Below are 16,830 nucleotides of genomic sequence, written 5' to 3'. Positions count from 1 at the left end.
CAGCTCCAGCATCCGCTTCGGCCACGTCGAGCAGGTCTCCAGCTTGTTCTTCGCCCTCATCATCTTCGTCATCTTCAGTGCCTCGAGTCGATGCGCCACGATCAAGCTCTTTCTGCGCTTCATCCATTCGTCTCCTGACTTCCGCAGCAACGCGCATGCCATCAGTGACAATGTTGTCCAGCATGCCCCTGAGACCCTTGCCTGGTGCGACAACGCCAGCTCCAGGTCCGCCAAGCGAGGGTGACAGCGAGGGAATAGGTGATGCGCCTGCGCTAGTTGAACTGGATAAGAAGCTAGGCGATGTGAGTGTGCTTGATGGGAGGGGCGCATCAGCAAGATGGAAGGAGTTCGCAAAGCCAGAGTCAAAGAACGACTCCAACGCTTCATCAGCGAGGACAAGCATTCGGAAGGTAGGCAGAGTGATATGGACTGGACTGCTCGGATCCAAGGCGGCGTTCGCTTCGGCGTTCTTCATTGATATTTGTCCAAAAGAGTTGCGGCTGTGTGTTGCGAGTGGCGAATTCTCTTTGGCGTCGGACGGTGCGCTGTCACTGGCAAGTGGGTTATCGGCGGTGGATTCGACTTTCTTCTCGTTCAGGTCAAGCAGATCACCATCTTCGCTCTGCGATAGCTTCAAGTCGCTGATTTTCTCTGCAGCAGCGTTCGCATCTGTCTCTCCCTGCCTTGATGGGTGGTCTGGATCGGCGTACTCGAAGCAGCGCCGGATGAAAGCCGAAACAGCAGATAGGAACTGCTCGTCCTTTGAGATGGGCAGGCCATCGGGGCCATGAGCCGGTTGCTCATTCTGTGAGACATTGCTGCCATGTAGACCCCTTCGCGAGAGGAAAAGTAAAGCTTCAGAGATCCTCAGAATGCCCTCTCGATCGACCTTTCCATCATCGTCATCGTCATACAGCTCGAAGAAGTACGAGATGTTGGACATGATATCGCGGTTGCCTTTGATTGGCGCGAGACCAATTACCACATTTTGCAGTGTCAGGGCGCCGTTGCCATCTGAATCCCACTTGCCGAACAGACGCTGCATGAAATCATGGTCCGCAGGCTCAGGTCCATTTCCCCATGGGGACATATTGACCGCCTTGCCTCGTAGTGTGTTGCTGAAATATCCATTTGTGGCTTTGTCTTCTCTCGAGGGCGAGGTTGGTGAGTCCGTGACTGCCCATTTGGATATGCCGGCAAGAAACTCTCTGAAAGCGTCATAGTCCATGAGCGTAGCACTGGCCCCGAGAGCCACCCGTCCCAATTCCGGTACGTTGCCAGGCACGCCAGTAACTATCTCGCTCGCTCGTTGTCTCGCAACCTTGGCCCGGCGTTCGGTCTCGGCCTGGATCATTTGTGCTCGGTGCTGCCTCTCATAGAGGATGGCATAGAAGCGGTCATACAGGAAACCGAGATCGTTGGTCGACAGCTTCTTGCTTTCAGGACCTAGATTACGAATCGATGTGCCTGAGGTCAAAAGGGTCAGCTAAATTCCAAGACAAGGACCAGGCCGGTATGCACTTACGCTTCGCAAAAGATTCGATATTCTCAATAACAGCAGCCTTGTGCTTGGCGCGCTGCTCGGAGATCGTGTGTTGCGTGATACCCTCAAACTCTTTGAAAGCCACGACCATTAGAGCCTGGAAGTTGGTGATAGCACGGTGTTTTGGGTTCTCTGATGTAGGGTGCGCCGATTCTCCTAATCTAGCGAAATATGATTTGAGAACGGAAATGAAAGTGCCTGTAAGCGTGTCAGCAATGTCATTGTGAAGGAGGTGGCTCGAACGGAGTCGCTGGGACTGACATGACCAGTGCCGATGTCATCGTCGCACTCGTCAGTGTTACTCACCATCGTCCGTGGCATCTAGTAATTCCTCGCCATTGATACGTAAAATAGCGAGACCAACTTGGAACAGCACTTTCGGGCCCTCCAAGAAGAACACGTCCAGCACGCGAAAAGCGAATATTAGGGGCATGCTGTTGATGTAAAGTGACAAGAACCAAGGCAAAGAGACCACCGACAGCTGAACGTCGTTCTTAACGAGATGTTCCCAGATGATAGGCATCGTCTTTTCAACGAGGCTTTCAAACACCTTCTGGTCGAGCAGGGTACCATACATGGTCGTTGAGTAGTAGCCAGGCAATAATCGGTCGCAAAGTACAGAGAGAAGGTAGAAAGCCTGGGTTTCGGAGAGGTATCTGGGAAACATTCACGTTAGCTTTACTCGTCTCTGCGGGTGGAGGGCTTACCTACATCAATAATGCTGCCACGACGATGTTCATGGCTTGACAGTATCCGACTTCTTGGTTGGTCCAGCTGTAAGCTGTAAGTACTCGGCGAAGGCGGCCGATGCCTTCTTCGCTCTGGAAGCCAGCGTATTCAGGCAGACTTCGATTCAGATCTTTCTCGATCTCGTCGATGGCAAGAGAGCCCTCGCCGTCGTGCTTGGCGAGCGTCTCTTGATAGAGCTTGGGCTTTTGAAGTCGCAGATAGAATGACCCGGACGCAAGCTCCCAGATCTCGCCTCTCAGCAGGTTGGGAAGGCCGACTCTGATCAATCGGTGAAAGTCGGGTTGTCGTACGAGTGTGGTGTTCCTTCCGTTCTCTTTCAGGTATTCGTGCCACAGCCTCATTTTGCTACGATCCCGGAGTTTTCGCACGTTGCCTGGATATTTGAAAATACTTCCAAGACCTGTATCGGGTGGAGACCTTGGAGTGCCATCCGGCTTCGTGGCCGTCGGTTCGGCTTCGAAGTCATCATACAAGAAGTATTCCGAATAGCACTCTTGCGCGACGGTGCGCATGTTATCGACCTCTTTGATGCCCTGTCTTAACCCTCTCTTGAGCCCATCACAGAACCGCTCGCATTGCTGCCGGCTGCCCTCAAGCTGAATCGTAAGCTTTGGCGGGGCAGGTGCGCCTGGCTTGCCTTCACTTCCTGGGTCGAAGCCATTCCACGTCGTTATCGAGAGCGCAAACATATAGCTCTGGGTGTGGAGTCGCTCGACCCTTCGCACAGCACATAAGGGGAGCGTAAAGCCATTTCCGGCTGGGCCTGTGCCATGTGTCCTGCCAGTAAACGCGCTGCTAGCGCTCGTGCTTGACGTGCTGACGAATGATGTGTTCACCGTTGAAAAGCAGAGAAACTGCTCGCTCAAATGTAGTTGTCCGACGTAGTGAGTGCCTCGTTCGCGATCCCAATTGCTCTTGTCCCAGTTGCCCGCCTGTCCCTTAGACAAGCCTCCTTTGCGCTTCGTGGGTAGCGTAAGCTCAGCCGTGATCTCGTAGAGAGGATTTTGACTGTCTGGAAGGCGGAATTGGTGGCGAAAGAGTTGTGCTTTGGACGGTCTCCCCGAACTCGAGCCTAAAGGCCCAGGCAGTATAGCGGGATCTATGAGCTGCTGGGCCTTCTGCACGAGGTTCTGTAGGAACATGTTGGGCAGGACGCAGCTCGCACAGACTTCATGTCGAGACTAGAAGGTAGAAACCTATGTCATTGTGCTGAGCAGGGCGAAATGTCGTTCTTGCTGAAGGTTGGTAACGTTATGTTGTCTACCACACGAAGTCGGAGAGCTATCTTGAAACCCTCAGGCATACAGGTCTTGGCACTGTCGATGGGTGCAAACACGGCTGACTGCGGATCACAGCATTCGTCATCCTCTACTTCTGCTCTGACATCCACGACTCTGCTCGAACTTCATCTACCATATGCTATTACGGAGATGGTCGCGCTCGGAACGTTTACTGTCTACAGAAGCGATGCAGCTGGCTCAAGATTCGCAACTATGGGATGACCTCACAGACAGTGCTATCAATACAAAGCCCTTGACCAGCATACGCGGGAGATTGCAAATGTAAGCGCAAAGCGCGTAGTGCAGGAAGTCACAACATTCCGTTGCAGATTCTACACAACCTTCGAGCGGCTTTCCTAGAGCTCGCCGGCACTAATCATGCTATTAGATTTGAGTCGATCAATACCGACGACACATGGCCGCCGCAGTGTTTGGCACCAGCCCACTCTCCATCCTCGTCCCCATCGCCGCCGAAGTCCCATCAAAGCCACTCTACACCTTGCTACGTGCGGTATGGAGCGTTCTGTTGTTCCGACGACGGAAGAAGAATACGATGGTCATCCAGACGGCCGTGATGAACCACAACAGCATGTTCACCAGGTCCACCCACACCGCGTTCTTCATACGCTGTTGGCCATGCTGTTCGGGTGTAGGATTGGCTGGGATGTAGATCTTGCCGAAGAGGCCAAAGAGAGCTGTCCAGAGGATGAACAGAATCCAGTCCCACCAGAAGGTGAACTCGCCGGGGATGAATTTCAGGGCACCGTAGACCTAGAGCATGACGCAGGTTAGCAGTCGCTCCAAGTGTTGCTCACGATTCGCAGGCTTCGTGTGCGATGCGACGCGACGATCACAGGCCTGAATTTCGGCGAAGTCTCAACTTACCAGAACCGTCACTGCTGCCATGCCAGCCACGACCTCGGCGAACACCCACTTGCCGTCCGCGGCGACGCCTGCCTGGCTGCCATGGTGAAGATCTGTTCCGTATAGGCCTGCGACGGTGATGGCGAGGACGAATTGGAAAAATCGTAGGATAAGGCGTATAATGCCGCCGATAAGGCCACCTGAGCCGTCGCGGTCGACGACTTTGTCGAGAACAGGCATTGTTGGAAGTGTGGGCTAGAAGTCTGCTGAGGTATATGCGCCGGCGCGTAGGAAGATGGTCTGTCGATGTTGTGCTGGTTTTGTGGGTTGGGGTCGCGTTCCGCTATTAGAGATTATTTGAGCAAGTGTGCCAGACACTCGTGATTGCAATAGAAGGACAAATATGGGAGGGGGAAGTCGTGATGATGAGCTTGTGACTGCGGAGTGAGGCGAGGCGTACCTTGTACTATATCGTTACCGGGGAGCGGTGCTGTTGGACTTCGCTTGCTGGGCTGCTTGCTGTGAATCGATCGCTCAGGCACACTGGTGTCACAGCCGTGTGGAACAATGTCCACCTCCAGCGCCTGTTCTCAGCGTGTCGCTGTGAATGCACGCTGCTATTCTGGAAAAAGAATACGCCAGTCTTTCGATCTGTCGCGAATCATTAAACTTCCAACCTGCTTTCGCAGATTAGCCGCTACGTCACCGTCCGAGCTTCAGATGGCAAGCGCGGCAGGGATGTCATTGGCTGTGATTTGACGCAATGCGCTGTACGCCATATTCCCCTGTCTTGGTCGCCGCGGCTTCGACTTCGACATGTTCCAACGACTGCGGCGAGGCCCGTTTCGAGGCGTGCTGGACGCGCTATTGCATATGCCGACGTGTTTGGGTCAGACATGGGCCGACTTCGAGACGCTGTTTTACCAGAGAAGGAGTAGAAGAGGAAGCGAAGACGAGACAGTGCAGTCACGAGCATGGACTGCGTAGAAACACATGTGCAGGCAAGGCTGGGTTGTCTGGCTTTCACAGAGACTTCTGCCGGCTTCTGACGGCGATATGGCAGTGCCTTCATTTGCCACGGCATGTGAACCAAAATCGAGAATCTGGTGGACAGGCCGGGGCGGAAGAGATGACTTGAAAGTGGAAGCATGTATAGCCGTCTGAAAGCACCTCCATCCCTTCTCTCCTGGGGGCCAGCTCGGCCAGCTCGGTACAGACCTGTCCTCCATCCAGACCGCATGATATATTCTGGTGTCCTGTGACCAACAAGCCAGCCGTGGTCTGACAGCCACGAGATCACAAGATGGAAAGTGCCGGGCCACGGAGTTGCAGAAAGGCTTCATAGCCTGATTACACACGCAGATCGGCGTGTCGATGTTGGTCAGAGACTCGAGCTTTCTGGAGAGCCACTGATGCCTACTCCTGCATTGCTGCATGCTACACTGCTTGGTCGCTGCGATATGTGCTTTCAACATTTCGCAGCCGTTCGAGCACCTCTTGCAGAGACGGTCTTTCACAACCGATTTGCCCAGTATGCCATCTGTCGCTCGCAAAGAATGCTGTTGCTGTTTCCACTTCCTCCTCCCATGCCTTCCTGACTTCCGCGAGAATGTCGGATTGCTCAGCGGAGTCGTTGCCAACAATCACGATTCCATCTTTGCCAGCTTCCTCGAACATCTTGAGAAGCTTTGCAACACAATGCAGCTCAGGAGCAGCTTTATTATCCACTGAGCATGACTCCTGTAAGCTGCTCACACACATCTGATATTTGATTTCTGGCGCACACCACTCATACCAGTTCCCACGCTGCTCGATTCAATCAACAGCAGACCGTCGCTGTCAGTGAGGAGAATGTTGTCCGGCCGAAGGTCTGAATAGAACGCTCGCGCCTCCGATGTTATGTGCATCAACGCAGAGCAGACCTGCTTCGACCACTTCAATTGCCGTTCAAACGACAAGTCGCCAGACTCTCGACATGCTGGCAAGTGATCTCGCAGCGATTCCTTGGCATAGTGTGGTAAGATGAAGCCGTAAACGCCATTCTTGCCACCAAACGCTGACTTCTTGGTCACAATATATAATGGCTTTCCGATGACGTTCGGATGAGGCGGGAGGGAACAGGGATTGGTGGGGCATGATTTGTTTGGGAAGAGGCATGTGTAGATGTGAGGTGAGGAGGGAAGTCAGGAGTGAGGGATGGGGTGGGTGTGAGGAAGTTATGTAGGGAAATTTCACCAAGAATCTTTCGAACGAGCACACACAATCACAAGACCCACCCGTACGAATCACCCTCCCATCCGCATTCCTCACCGGCCGAATATTTCAGGATGATTCAACCACACTCGAATCAAGTGCCGTTCACTATCAGCAGAGTTGACAAAAGCTTCCCGTCGATGCAATGGGGCCTCAGCTGCGAGGCGTTCGCTGTCGTCATCAAGAAGCTGCACTTGCACTTGCACTTCGACCGCCAAGACGGGAACGGAGCGGAGCGGAATGAGCCGCCTGCAGCTTCTGCGCTCGGTCAATCGCTCTCACCTCTTCCTTTTTGACATTGACAACAATACTTCGACTTTGCATCAATAACTCTGAACTCTCAGCAACGATGAAGCGGAAAGCTGAACATGCAGCAACTTCTTCTCCACCTGGACACTCCAAGAAGCAGGCCACCGATGGAAATGGTATAAGAGCACGCTTCCGAGGAGGACTTTTCGACAAGGACACCGTAAGAGGCTATGCAGACGCGTACGCAAAGTCAAAGCCATATCGGCATGCCGTGGTTTCCGCCTTGATCAATGACGACTTGCTGCGCTCTGTTCGAACCGAAATTCTGGACAACATCCACTTTACCCCGAAGGAAACAGATATCTACAAGATCCACCAGTCCGGAGACTTGGCAAATTTGGACGGCCTACCTGCATCAGCGCTGGAGAAATTGCCATCACTGCTGAAACTACGAGATACACTGTATAGTGTAGATTTCCGAGGATGGCTGTCTATGGTTTCTGGTACTGGCCCGCTATCCGGACAGAAGACCGACATGGCTGTCAATGTCTATGTGCCCGGATGCCACTTGCTCTGCCACGACGACGTCATTGGCACCAGGCGGGTGAGCTATATTTTGTATCTTACGAATCCAGACAAGCCATGGAAAGCAGAATGGGGCGGCGCTCTTCGACTGTACCCAACTGATGAATTCAAACGCCAGAATGGTAAAGTATATAGAATGCCAAGATCCGACTGGAGCAAAGTCATTCCTCCGGCCTGGAACCAGCTTTCCTTCTTCACCGTGCAACCCGGCGAGAGCTTCCATGATGTCGAGGAAGTGTACAAGCGCGGCACCGGCGAGGACGACGACGACGGGGGACGAGTACGTATGGCAATAAGTGGCTGGTTCCACATTCCTCAGGAAGGAGAAGAAGGGTTCGAACCTGGACTGGAGGGTATGCTAGTGGACCAGAGCTCTTTGCGGCAACTTATGGGCGATCCAGGCGATTTCGACGAGCCTCAGAATAATTGGTTGTCTCCAGATGAGGAATCAAAAGCCAAGGAAAGCGACGGGGAAGAAGTTGAGCTTACCGAGCACGATCTGCAGTTCTTGATCACTTACATGACTCCAAATTACCTAACGCCAGATACTGTCGAAGAGCTGAATGATATCTTCACGGATGAGTCAATTCTGCAGCTCACCAACTTCCTCAGTGAGAAGTTTTCCAAGGCCCTAAAGGAGTCACTGGACGGAACTGGCCTAGATGGACTCGCCTGGTCAACATCTCGCCCGCCACACAAGGACCGCTATCAGTATCTGCATGCCCAAAAGCCATCTGGATCCAGTGAAGATTTGCCCCCTTTACGCAAGCTACTCGATGTCTTCCTCCCAAGCTTGGCATTCCGGAAATGGCTCGCACTAGTCACAGGCTTGGCCCTTCGGCGAAGTCAAGCCATTGCTAGACGATTCCGCAAGGGTCTAGATTACCAGCTGGCGCGAGGCTATGAAGGAGAGAATACACAACTGGAGTACACACTGTGTCTGACGCCCACCAAAGGCTGGGCCGCCGATGAAGCTGCCGAGGATGAGAACGGAGAGGATGGGAATGCCAACAAGACAGAGGCAGAAGAGGAGGATAATGTCGGTGGCTACGAGATGTATATGGTTAGCGATATTCCGGATGATGATGGTTCTGAAGATGGGGTGACCATTCCAGCGAATGTCCAATCTCAGACGGGTGCAGGTCAGCGTCGGTCTGCCACCAAGAAGAAGGCAGATCCAGCAGTATATCAGGCGGCAGGCGATGATGAAGACGACGGAATCTTGTTCAGCAATCCTGCAAATTGGAACACCTTCAGCCTGGTGCTTAGAGATGAAGGTACTGTGAAGTTTGTCAAGTACGTCTCACAATCGGCACCAGGAGATAGAATTGATATCAGTGGTTGCGTTGAGGTGGAGCCTGAGGAGGATGAAGACGAGGCATGAGCCCCTCGCCTACAAATTCAAGCATTACATACGAGAAATAAGCATACAGATCGAGCTCAAGTCCCGAAGAACTACCGCTCCACAAGTCATACCACCTTTTTCTTCCTCTGTTCCAGCCTTTCAAGGATCTGAATCCTCCCTCTGAAACATTTGACGCAGTTCCCGGAAGCTCATTTTCACCACGCACGTCGTCGAGAATGGCAGATGATGGACACTCCGGCCCAGCAACCCCCCTGACCGATGCCGAACTGGACGCCATGCCTACCGAGCTCCAGCTCGAGAAACTACTCCGACTATTCGTCGACGCAGTCAATCAACGCGACCTCGATCCCAAAATCCTAGTCTGGACACGAGTGAGCGAGGACGTTGTCGGACGGATCGATCCCCGATTATCGTCGAATGGACCTGCAGGCCTTCGTGAAATGTATGCGCAAGCTTTCAAAGAAAATCCGCAGTTGAAGATAGGACTTTCAGAGCTTGTGCCTTGTGCGGATGAGAAGAAGGGGACTGCTACGCTTTTCTGGACAGGAATGGCGAAGGGTTTTTATGATGATGTGACGATTTGGAGTACGGGGACTGTTGGGTTTAAACGTGTTGAGGGACGGTGGTTTATTACGAGTTTTGAGGGAGCGAGGGGTTTGAAAGATCTCGCAACGTAGGCGAGCGCCAGACACTCAAAGATGACAGTGTATGGACAGCAAGATCCCGCGCTGGTCTCCTGTCTTTCAGAAGATCTTTCTACATCAACACCGATGCTGGAACCCTCTCTGACAAGCAGCACACCGAGGCATCAGTTCCCAATTTCTCCCAAATTGCCACCTTGGAGCAAAACGACTTCGGGCTCCCAGATCAAATTTCAACGGCCTTCACGGTACACCCTCCAGCGCCACAATTTGGACAATGGACCATCAAATTCTTGCGCAGGACCATCCCCTTCATCGTTACCTCATTCCGGCACTTCTCGCAAAGGCATGAGTGCCATTTCTGGCAACATCCGAGCTGCAAACAATCATGTCCACACGGTGCCGGCTTCGGCATTGTTTTGCTGAGGTCTGATGCAAATTGTTCGATCTCCACCGCAACAGCGCGCAGATGACGGAAATCGAACATCTCACTAGGTCTCAGCCAAGCTTCTGGCCCGAGGATCTTCTCTGCATGTGGTTTGCACGCATCTGTGATCCAGGGCCTCAGGTTTCCGAGAGTATCGTCACTGCCATAGACCTCGCGAATGAGCACGACATAGTGCGGTCGCAGAATCTCCTCTTTTGCCAGTTTCATAAACTTGCGGGCCGCAATGCGAGCAAGGCCCTCGAGCTCTAGCTCGCAAGCGGTCTGCACGACGTATGCGTTGAAAAGAACCGGGGAAGAGTCTTCTACGACCTCGAAGTCGGCGTCGTCATAATCGTCTTCGTCGTAATCGCCAGAGCGCAGATAGCGGACGACGGCATCGATGGCGCTGGGGACTTGAGGTTCCGCGAAACTGGCGACGGTTGCACTGGTGCTGTTCTCGCAAAACCTGGCGAACAGAGTCGACTTGGTGCAGAGCCATGCCTTGTTGACATACCACGTCTTCCCACCACACTCCAGTTTGAAATCCGCCCACTGTGGGTCCGAAAGAAGACTTTCTCGAATTAGTGACGATGGACGAAGCAAAGTTGGAGGCCTCACCTCAACGCCGTCTGCGCTAGGAAATCGCGGGACTCTGCTGACAAGTTGGCAAGCTCGCTTGCAGGGCTTGGAACTCTGCCTTCAGAATCAGTCATTCTGCGTTTGGTGAGTGTGACGGGGAAGAAGTTGTTCATCGCTCGTCAATGGGCAGCTTGGAGATGGTGTGGGACGGCCCGAGCATCATGTGAAGCTGCAGAGACGAAGAAGCTTCTCACACATGCCGAGAACTTCCTTTACACGTACACTTTAGCGAGCGCTGTTGAATAGGTCATCAGTATACGCCCATGGACAGTGCCTCATGCCGCCAGAGAATGCCAAGCATAATGTCTCGAAACTTCGTACCTGCCTGGAAAGCCCCAAGTGAAGTCTCGCCGTTTGAGACCCTGCATGTGAAGTTCAAACGGCCAAGACCAAATCTTCACCCTCGCCCTCGCCCTCAAAAACTCTTCAACGGCCCACTCTCTCCCCTTCTCTCCCCACCATCACACAAAAATTCTACTCCCCCCCCCCCCCCTCCCTTCCACCACCACCCCGCCCTCCCATCCCCATCGCGATCCCTCTCAGGCAGAGGCGCTTTGGGAACGGCACAGTACTCCGAGTACGCCTGGCAGGTTCAGGTGGGAAAAGAGTAGGACTCAGCACCTCGACGGACCTGACAGCTTGTTTCGGCTCGCTTTGTCTGGAGTCCTCGGATATGGGTGCGGTTCGAGACTGAAATACACGACGTCTTCTTGCGGCGACAGATCCCGGAGTAAGGACTCGGTAATGAGAGCACTTCTCGTCGGTGATCTTGATTGCGATGCGCTTGGCGTTGGGGAGAACGGAAAAGGGAACTTGGGCGATGTAGAAATTCGATGTCCAGGCCGGCGAGCGAGAAAACCCAACCTACCACGCAGCGAGCGAGCAAACCAACACGACGGCGAACGAGCGAGTAAACCACCCAACACGACGGCGAAGGGTATGTATCGCCCGCCCTCGTAATGCTGACTCTTCTCTTAGGCCATCAGCTGTCTAGCACATGCATGTGCTGGTCACTGGAGGCCATGCATTCTAAACATCTCGAGTCGCCTAGCCCGCGTGCTGCCAGCAGCATCGGCATTATTAGGGCGCCGACCATCTTCTCTCGAGATGGAACGAAATCACCAAGTCCGGTTCGTCCATTATGCATTCTCATTCCAGCGACTCGATCATCGTGTGCAGAGCGCCGCGAGCGCGACTTTGCGAGTAGAATGGCCGTTATCGTGGCGCCCACGTACTCGGTGTTGGCGACAGCGACGACACGACCGTGGTGTGGGCAGTGAAAGGTGTAGTTCACGAGCGCTTCCATTCGAGCGTGTTGAGATGCCGCCTCTCAGCACCGAAAAGCTTGCGGATCTGGAAGATATAGCAAAGCAAGAGGCATGGCGCGCTGAAAACGGCCTGAGGAGAAATTCATAATTCATCGTCTATCGCATCACGTTACAGGGCCAGCTCCACGTGAGCAGCGACCCTCTGTTACCGTCTGATCTCCTTTTTCTCGTCAAAAGCCTCAGCATAAGTCCTGGCCTCCCAGCTTCAGTCCCTATACTCTCAAATCCCTCCGCAACACCGATCCGGTCCTTCACGCGCTTGTCCTGACTCATCTTCATTCTTCCCTCGGATCTTGTGGCCTCGATGTCAATCCAATGATGTTTTTTCATGAGAAGCTCGACATAGCTTCCAGGCGCATCTTCAACCTTCTAAGCCTCGCCTTCCCCACATCCTTCTCGGAATGTAAGGTTAGAGCGTGAAGCTGATCTCTCAAGACGATTTCGTTTCGTCGGACTTGCCGTCGTAGTAAACTGCTGCAGTGCCGTAGACTTGGACGGATGTATAGTCCCAAGTGGGTACGACTTTGCCGGTGCTTGGCTCTGCGAGAATAGCCAACACCAATTAGATTCAGGTCTCACGAGGCATCAGAATGTCGTGAAAGAACAGAACGGTATGACTATCCTATCTGACTGCAGCCCCAATCTCAAGTGGAACCAAGCAAGGCAGAAAGCACAAGGTAGCCGCCAACTATGCCGATGATGGTACCAGCAAGTAAGGCTTCCCCTTGACCAGTCAGTGTCAGGTATGCTCCAAGACCGACAGCTAGCTCGTATCGTTGTGCTGCAGCTCGTCTCTGTTTCCAGTCCTCCCGAATCTTGAACGTTGAGATGGCTTGTTGGCTCTGCTGTATCGGCTTCCGGGGGATTGAGAACGCCAGGCTCACAGGCCTGTGGTCGCTGGTGGGCTGCACAGGCAAGGCTTTGTAGGAGTGCACTTGCGGAGGAGCTGTAGCAAGATACAGAATTCTGTCACACCAAGACGGGATCCGATGCTTCGCCCACAACCAATTCTGGGCCTGCACGCTTTCGATTTGGAGCCCTGGAAAGGCCTCCGAGCTACTGCTTGGCTCGTCTTGGATGGCCTTTGCGATGGTCTGGGAGCTGTCGGATGCTAGAGTCTGAGCCTTCGAAGAATACTTATAGGTCGGCGCAAACGTGATTGGCGCCTCCGCAAGATTCTGCAGCGTCTGGTCGTTCGCCATCTCGCGAGTCAATTGGTCTTGCGTCAGCAGCTCTTTGAAGTCCACCTCGTCTGGGTTTGAGGTCAGAGGATGCGGCCAGGACTCATAGTCTTTAGGTTGTGGCTGCACATCAGAAGTCCGGTAATTCAAGTCGCCAGCCACGAAGACATAAGATGGAGGCGAGAAAATTGTATGGTGGCCTCCATTCTCGTTCCCGCTGCGAGAAAGCAAGGGCTGCTGCTCCGACGATGCTGCCATCCTGCCGCTTGCCGCACTAGGCTCAAAGACCAGGTTTTCGCAGATATTTTTCCAGTCCTCATTCCTCCGTTCCCACCGCGTCTCCATAGGAGCCAGATGGGCAGCGACATAGGTCAGCAGCACATCGTCTTCGAGACCGAGTCTAATTCCGACTGCGCCCTTGTTGCCCATCTCCCAGACACCCACCCCGGTGTCTGCCTCCTCGATCCGTTGTATGCTGTCTCTGAAGCTCTTCCTCGCAAACATCATGATCGCCGTCATTCCAGCGTTACGCGTGATGACATGTTCGTAGTCTGCATTTTTGCCATATCTCCCGTCGACGGATTTGAAGACTGCTTCTGCTAGCTTCGAGAAGTACGGTGTGAGCAGAGAGCCGCCCAGAAACGCGAATCCAATGGGAGAAATTTCTTGGAGGGCGAGGACGATCAGGTCTGGCGGCAGGGTGGCATTGGTGAAGCTGCCTGAGAGTGACGCTGCGAAGTAGTCGACATTGACCTCTTGCCGCCCACAATTGAAGGTGGTGAACAGGGAGCTGATATCGGCCATTTTGAGGTCATGTCGTCGTCAAGACATAGAGATGTGATCGGCAAGTGTGAGTAGTCGAAAGATGTTTATGCCAGACGTCATTGTCCTTGCCGTCGCCAAGTGGATGTTCACAGGGGTCGGAGTCGGAGCCAACTCCGGCTTCCTGCATCTGATTTCCTCCTGTGCTCCGGCTTCCACCTTCATACAATGACCATCTCCAGTGCCACATGCTCTCTCGTCGTCGAGCAGGCCAAGGCAAGGTCTGACGCTATGTTCTGCGTCGCAGGCATGATATCGCTGCCTTGGAGGTGTCGTGAAACTGATGATTGGAGGGCTGACCGGTGAGTGAGGCCGCACGCAGAGCGGCAAGCTGCAGCTGCACGTTCGTTACTGGCGTGGAGCCTCCGACATGCAGAGCTCATTTCTGCCTCCTCTACTTCCGTTTGTTGTCAAACAGACCAAGATCCTTCATTGCACTGCTGACAAGTGCACGTTTCCATCTCAACTCGGGAGCGCCGAGCATGGACGACTTCAATGACCTGAACTACGACATGTATCCTCAGCCGAGTCTGCCAGCAGTGGGTACTGAGGACGATTTGAGAGAAGGCTTGGATCCAGTCGAAGAAGGAGACAAGATCAAGAAGAAGGAAATCGGCCTCGAGGCCGACATTCGTCAGCTCTATCGCGAGGACTTCACAAAGCCCTGGACACAATGGAAGGGAGACGCCGAGAATGACAAAGCTAATCATCCAAAGAACTCGAAATACGCGCTTGTGGTAAGTGAGATCAACTCCCTTGTACCGAGACTGCACTGCCCGCCGTTGCGCGTGTCATACTTGTCTCAGCCATCGTGTATGGAGTCACATGTGATTAAGAGCCGATTCAGCTAACGCGATGCTTTGCAGGTTCGTCGTCAGATGAGCACCGAGTCTGACGACGGTCTTCAACTTCACTCTGTCACGGTCCAAAGCCCGATTCTGCGGAAGCTTCTTGACCATGTCTTCGAAGGCTCGCGCGAGGTCTGCACCACGATGAAGGACCTCACCTTTAAGCACCCGTTCCATGAGTTCCTTCATCGCTGGGACAGATACCTTGCTTGCGTGGACGGACTCGAAGGAGGTCTCGAGAAGCAGCACTTCGAGCTGCTTCATCATATCCTTGAGCCAGTTGTAGCGCCCCTTGTCCAACAGAAGCGAGACATCTTGAAGCAGAATAGAGTCGACTTCAAGCGACTCTGGATGATTTTCGAACCCGATTGCGAGATCACTACCCCGGAAGACGGCCGCCTGTTCACAAATCAAGACACGAAGTACGAACTGATCCCTGGCGGCGAGGCTCTTCTTCTTACAAGCAAATGTGTCAACTACAACGGCAGGTTCTTCGGCTACCAGGCCGTGACGCTGGGAATAGATAGCTTCGAGGGCTTCGGGACAATTGATGAGCTCGAAGTTGTCCCTGTTGCGCTTCATCCGCGTCGCGATGCCCTGATAGAAGAAGCAATCGCGCGAGGCAGAAGATTTGCAGACTTGTCAGGATGGCAGTACAAGTCCTACACGGGCATCGTCACCGTCATTGAGCAGCAAAAGCGGCCTCGCATGGTTACAAACGGCCGCATTGTCATCGATCCGGACCTTTATGGGACCAAAAATGGACAAGAAACGCTGGAGCCGCTCTACAAGGCTACCACTACTGCTGACAAGCCAACCAAGGCACCCTCCAATCGCTACGATCCATTCAGCTTCGACTCGTCTTACACAGGTAGATCGACGCCAACCATCATTAACAAAGGCGCCGAGAAATCGCATGCAGCAGAACTCAAGGATCACCATTATAGACTCTGTACGAACATTGTCAAGGGGTATTGTCTCACATCCAAGCAGTGGGCCAAGTTTGAGGTAGACGGCGTTGGCGAGATCAATTTCAGCAAAGCAGCGTTCAAGCGGCTCTTCCTTCCGCATGATTACAAAGAGCTGATCCTCGCCTTTGTCGACAGCCATCTGAATCGAGGAGACGATTTCGACGACATTGTTGAGGGCAAAGGCAAGGGCATGGTCATCCTGCTGCATGGCGCTCCAGGTCTTGGCAAGACACTCACAGCTGAAGCTGTGGCTGAAGAGATGCAGGTGCCGTTATATGCCATGAGTGCTGGTCAGCTTGGCTTTGATGCTGAGACCATCGAGTAAGTGACTCTCGTCTCTTGGAGCGCAACTGCAAGTGACTCTGTCTCCCTAGAGAGGCTGAGATCGTCATCTCTATTGCTGCAGTTGTGCCTCACGTGGGCCCTGAACCATTGCCGCGAGCTGACCTTTGACCACAGGTACAATCTGCAGGACGTTCTCGATATCTGCGCCAAGTGGGGAGCTGTCCTACTTCTTGACGAAGCAGATGTATTTCTCGAACAGCGGCAAATCACTGATATTCACCGGAATCGCCTTGTCTCGAGTAAGTTCTCTTCCGTGTTCCACGCGATCCGTGTCCAATTCAATCATCTGAACTTCCATCACTCTGCCACGGAGCTCTCGTCCCACATCGTCGCACCACGATGACAATCTCGCATCGAGCGACTGCCGTTCCAAGCCAGCTCTTATCCTGCGCTTGTGTCATCTCCCAGCTGACGTTCCTTACCTAGTCTTCCTCCGCATGCTGGAGTACTATCAAGGTTGTATGTTTCTCACCACCAATCGCGTAGAGACATTCGATCTCGCCTTCCGCAGCCGCATCAATCTTGCTATCGATTATCCCAAGCTTGATTTCCAGACACGGCGCCATATCTGGCGTACCTTCGTGCGACCTTCAGAGGACTTTCCGAATAATCATAGCGCGATTACCGAAGACCAGCTTTTCGACCTTGCCGAGCTCGATCTCAACGGAAGAGAGGTCAAGAATTTGGTCAAGACTGGTAGGCTGCTGGCGAAGCGCAAGGGTGAGCAGCTTGGAATCA

The 16,830-nt window shown here is 53.4% G+C and overlaps 6 protein-coding genes across 6 annotated transcripts; 2 read left to right on the top strand and 4 right to left on the bottom strand.

Annotated features, from left to right (window-relative positions):
- Positions 1-55: 55 nt before the first annotated feature.
- Positions 56-3,423, bottom strand: MYCFIDRAFT_374 (uncharacterized protein; the record flags this gene model as incomplete). The annotated part of the gene is made up of 4 exons (XM_007925980.1): positions 56-1,467; positions 1,526-1,741; positions 1,850-2,199; positions 2,255-3,423. Coding segments are annotated over 4 exons (3,147 nt in total), but the record flags the coding sequence as incomplete, so codon positions are not given.
- Positions 3,424-3,758: 335 nt separating this feature from the next.
- On the bottom strand, positions 3,759-5,094 carry MYCFIDRAFT_211073 (uncharacterized protein). Its single transcript, XM_007927492.1, has 2 exons — positions 4,459-5,094; positions 3,759-4,344 (listed from the first exon to the last, which is right to left on the bottom strand). The coding sequence occupies exons 1-2, from the start codon at positions 4,675-4,677 to the stop codon at positions 4,066-4,068; spliced, it is 498 nt and encodes a 165-aa protein (XP_007925683.1). The 5' UTR covers positions 4,678-5,094; the 3' UTR covers positions 3,759-4,065.
- MYCFIDRAFT_207518 (uncharacterized protein) lies at positions 3,759-7,014 on the bottom strand (the record flags this gene model as incomplete). Its single annotated transcript, XM_007927491.1, has 15 exons — positions 3,759-4,344; positions 4,459-4,814; positions 4,837-4,867; positions 4,916-4,980; positions 5,013-5,106; positions 5,144-5,482; positions 5,517-5,983; positions 6,013-6,057; positions 6,085-6,123; positions 6,166-6,187; positions 6,222-6,493; positions 6,534-6,679; positions 6,710-6,727; positions 6,748-6,883; positions 6,912-7,014. The coding sequence occupies 14 exons, from the start codon at positions 7,012-7,014 to the stop codon at positions 4,693-4,695; spliced, it is 1,899 nt and encodes a 632-aa protein (XP_007925682.1). The 3' UTR covers positions 3,759-4,344; positions 4,459-4,692.
- Positions 7,015-7,039: 25 nt separating this feature from the next.
- Positions 7,040-8,908, top strand: MYCFIDRAFT_46564 (uncharacterized protein; the record flags this gene model as incomplete). The annotated part of the gene is made up of 2 exons (XM_007926072.1): positions 7,040-8,612; positions 8,700-8,908. 2 exons carry the CDS (start codon positions 7,040-7,042, stop codon positions 8,906-8,908), a joined length of 1,782 nt encoding a protein of 593 aa, XP_007924263.1.
- A 3,661-nt stretch (positions 8,909-12,569) lies between these two features.
- On the bottom strand, positions 12,570-13,910 carry MYCFIDRAFT_46597 (uncharacterized protein; the record flags this gene model as incomplete). Its single annotated transcript, XM_007926075.1, has 2 exons — positions 12,570-12,948; positions 13,063-13,910. 2 exons carry the CDS (start codon positions 13,908-13,910, stop codon positions 12,570-12,572), a joined length of 1,227 nt encoding a protein of 408 aa, XP_007924266.1.
- Positions 13,911-14,503: 593 nt separating this feature from the next.
- MYCFIDRAFT_96420 (uncharacterized protein) lies at positions 14,504-16,829 on the top strand (the record flags this gene model as incomplete). The annotated part of the gene is made up of 4 exons (XM_007927490.1): positions 14,504-14,665; positions 14,795-16,068; positions 16,207-16,331; positions 16,519-16,829. Coding segments are annotated over 4 exons (1,872 nt in total), but the record flags the coding sequence as incomplete, so codon positions are not given.
- Position 16,830: the final 1 nt, after the last annotated feature.

Source organism: Pseudocercospora fijiensis, assembly GCF_000340215.1.
Source record: "Pseudocercospora fijiensis CIRAD86 unplaced genomic scaffold MYCFIscaffold_3, whole genome shotgun sequence".
Lineage (NCBI taxonomy): Eukaryota > Fungi > Ascomycota > Dothideomycetes > Mycosphaerellales > Mycosphaerellaceae > Pseudocercospora > Pseudocercospora fijiensis.
Note: the sequence above shows the minus strand (reverse complement) of the source record. Positions and strands in the feature narration are given on the sequence as shown.

Coding starts and splice junctions, on each gene's coding strand:
- MYCFIDRAFT_211073 (XM_007927492.1), bottom strand. CDS start 4,677: ATGCCTGTTCTCGACAAAGTCGTCGACCGCGACGGCTCAGGTGGCCTT. Junction 4,345..4,458: donor TGGCAGCAGTGACGGTTCTG/GTAAGTTGAGAC, acceptor GTCATGCTCTAG/GTCTACGGTGCCCTGAAATT.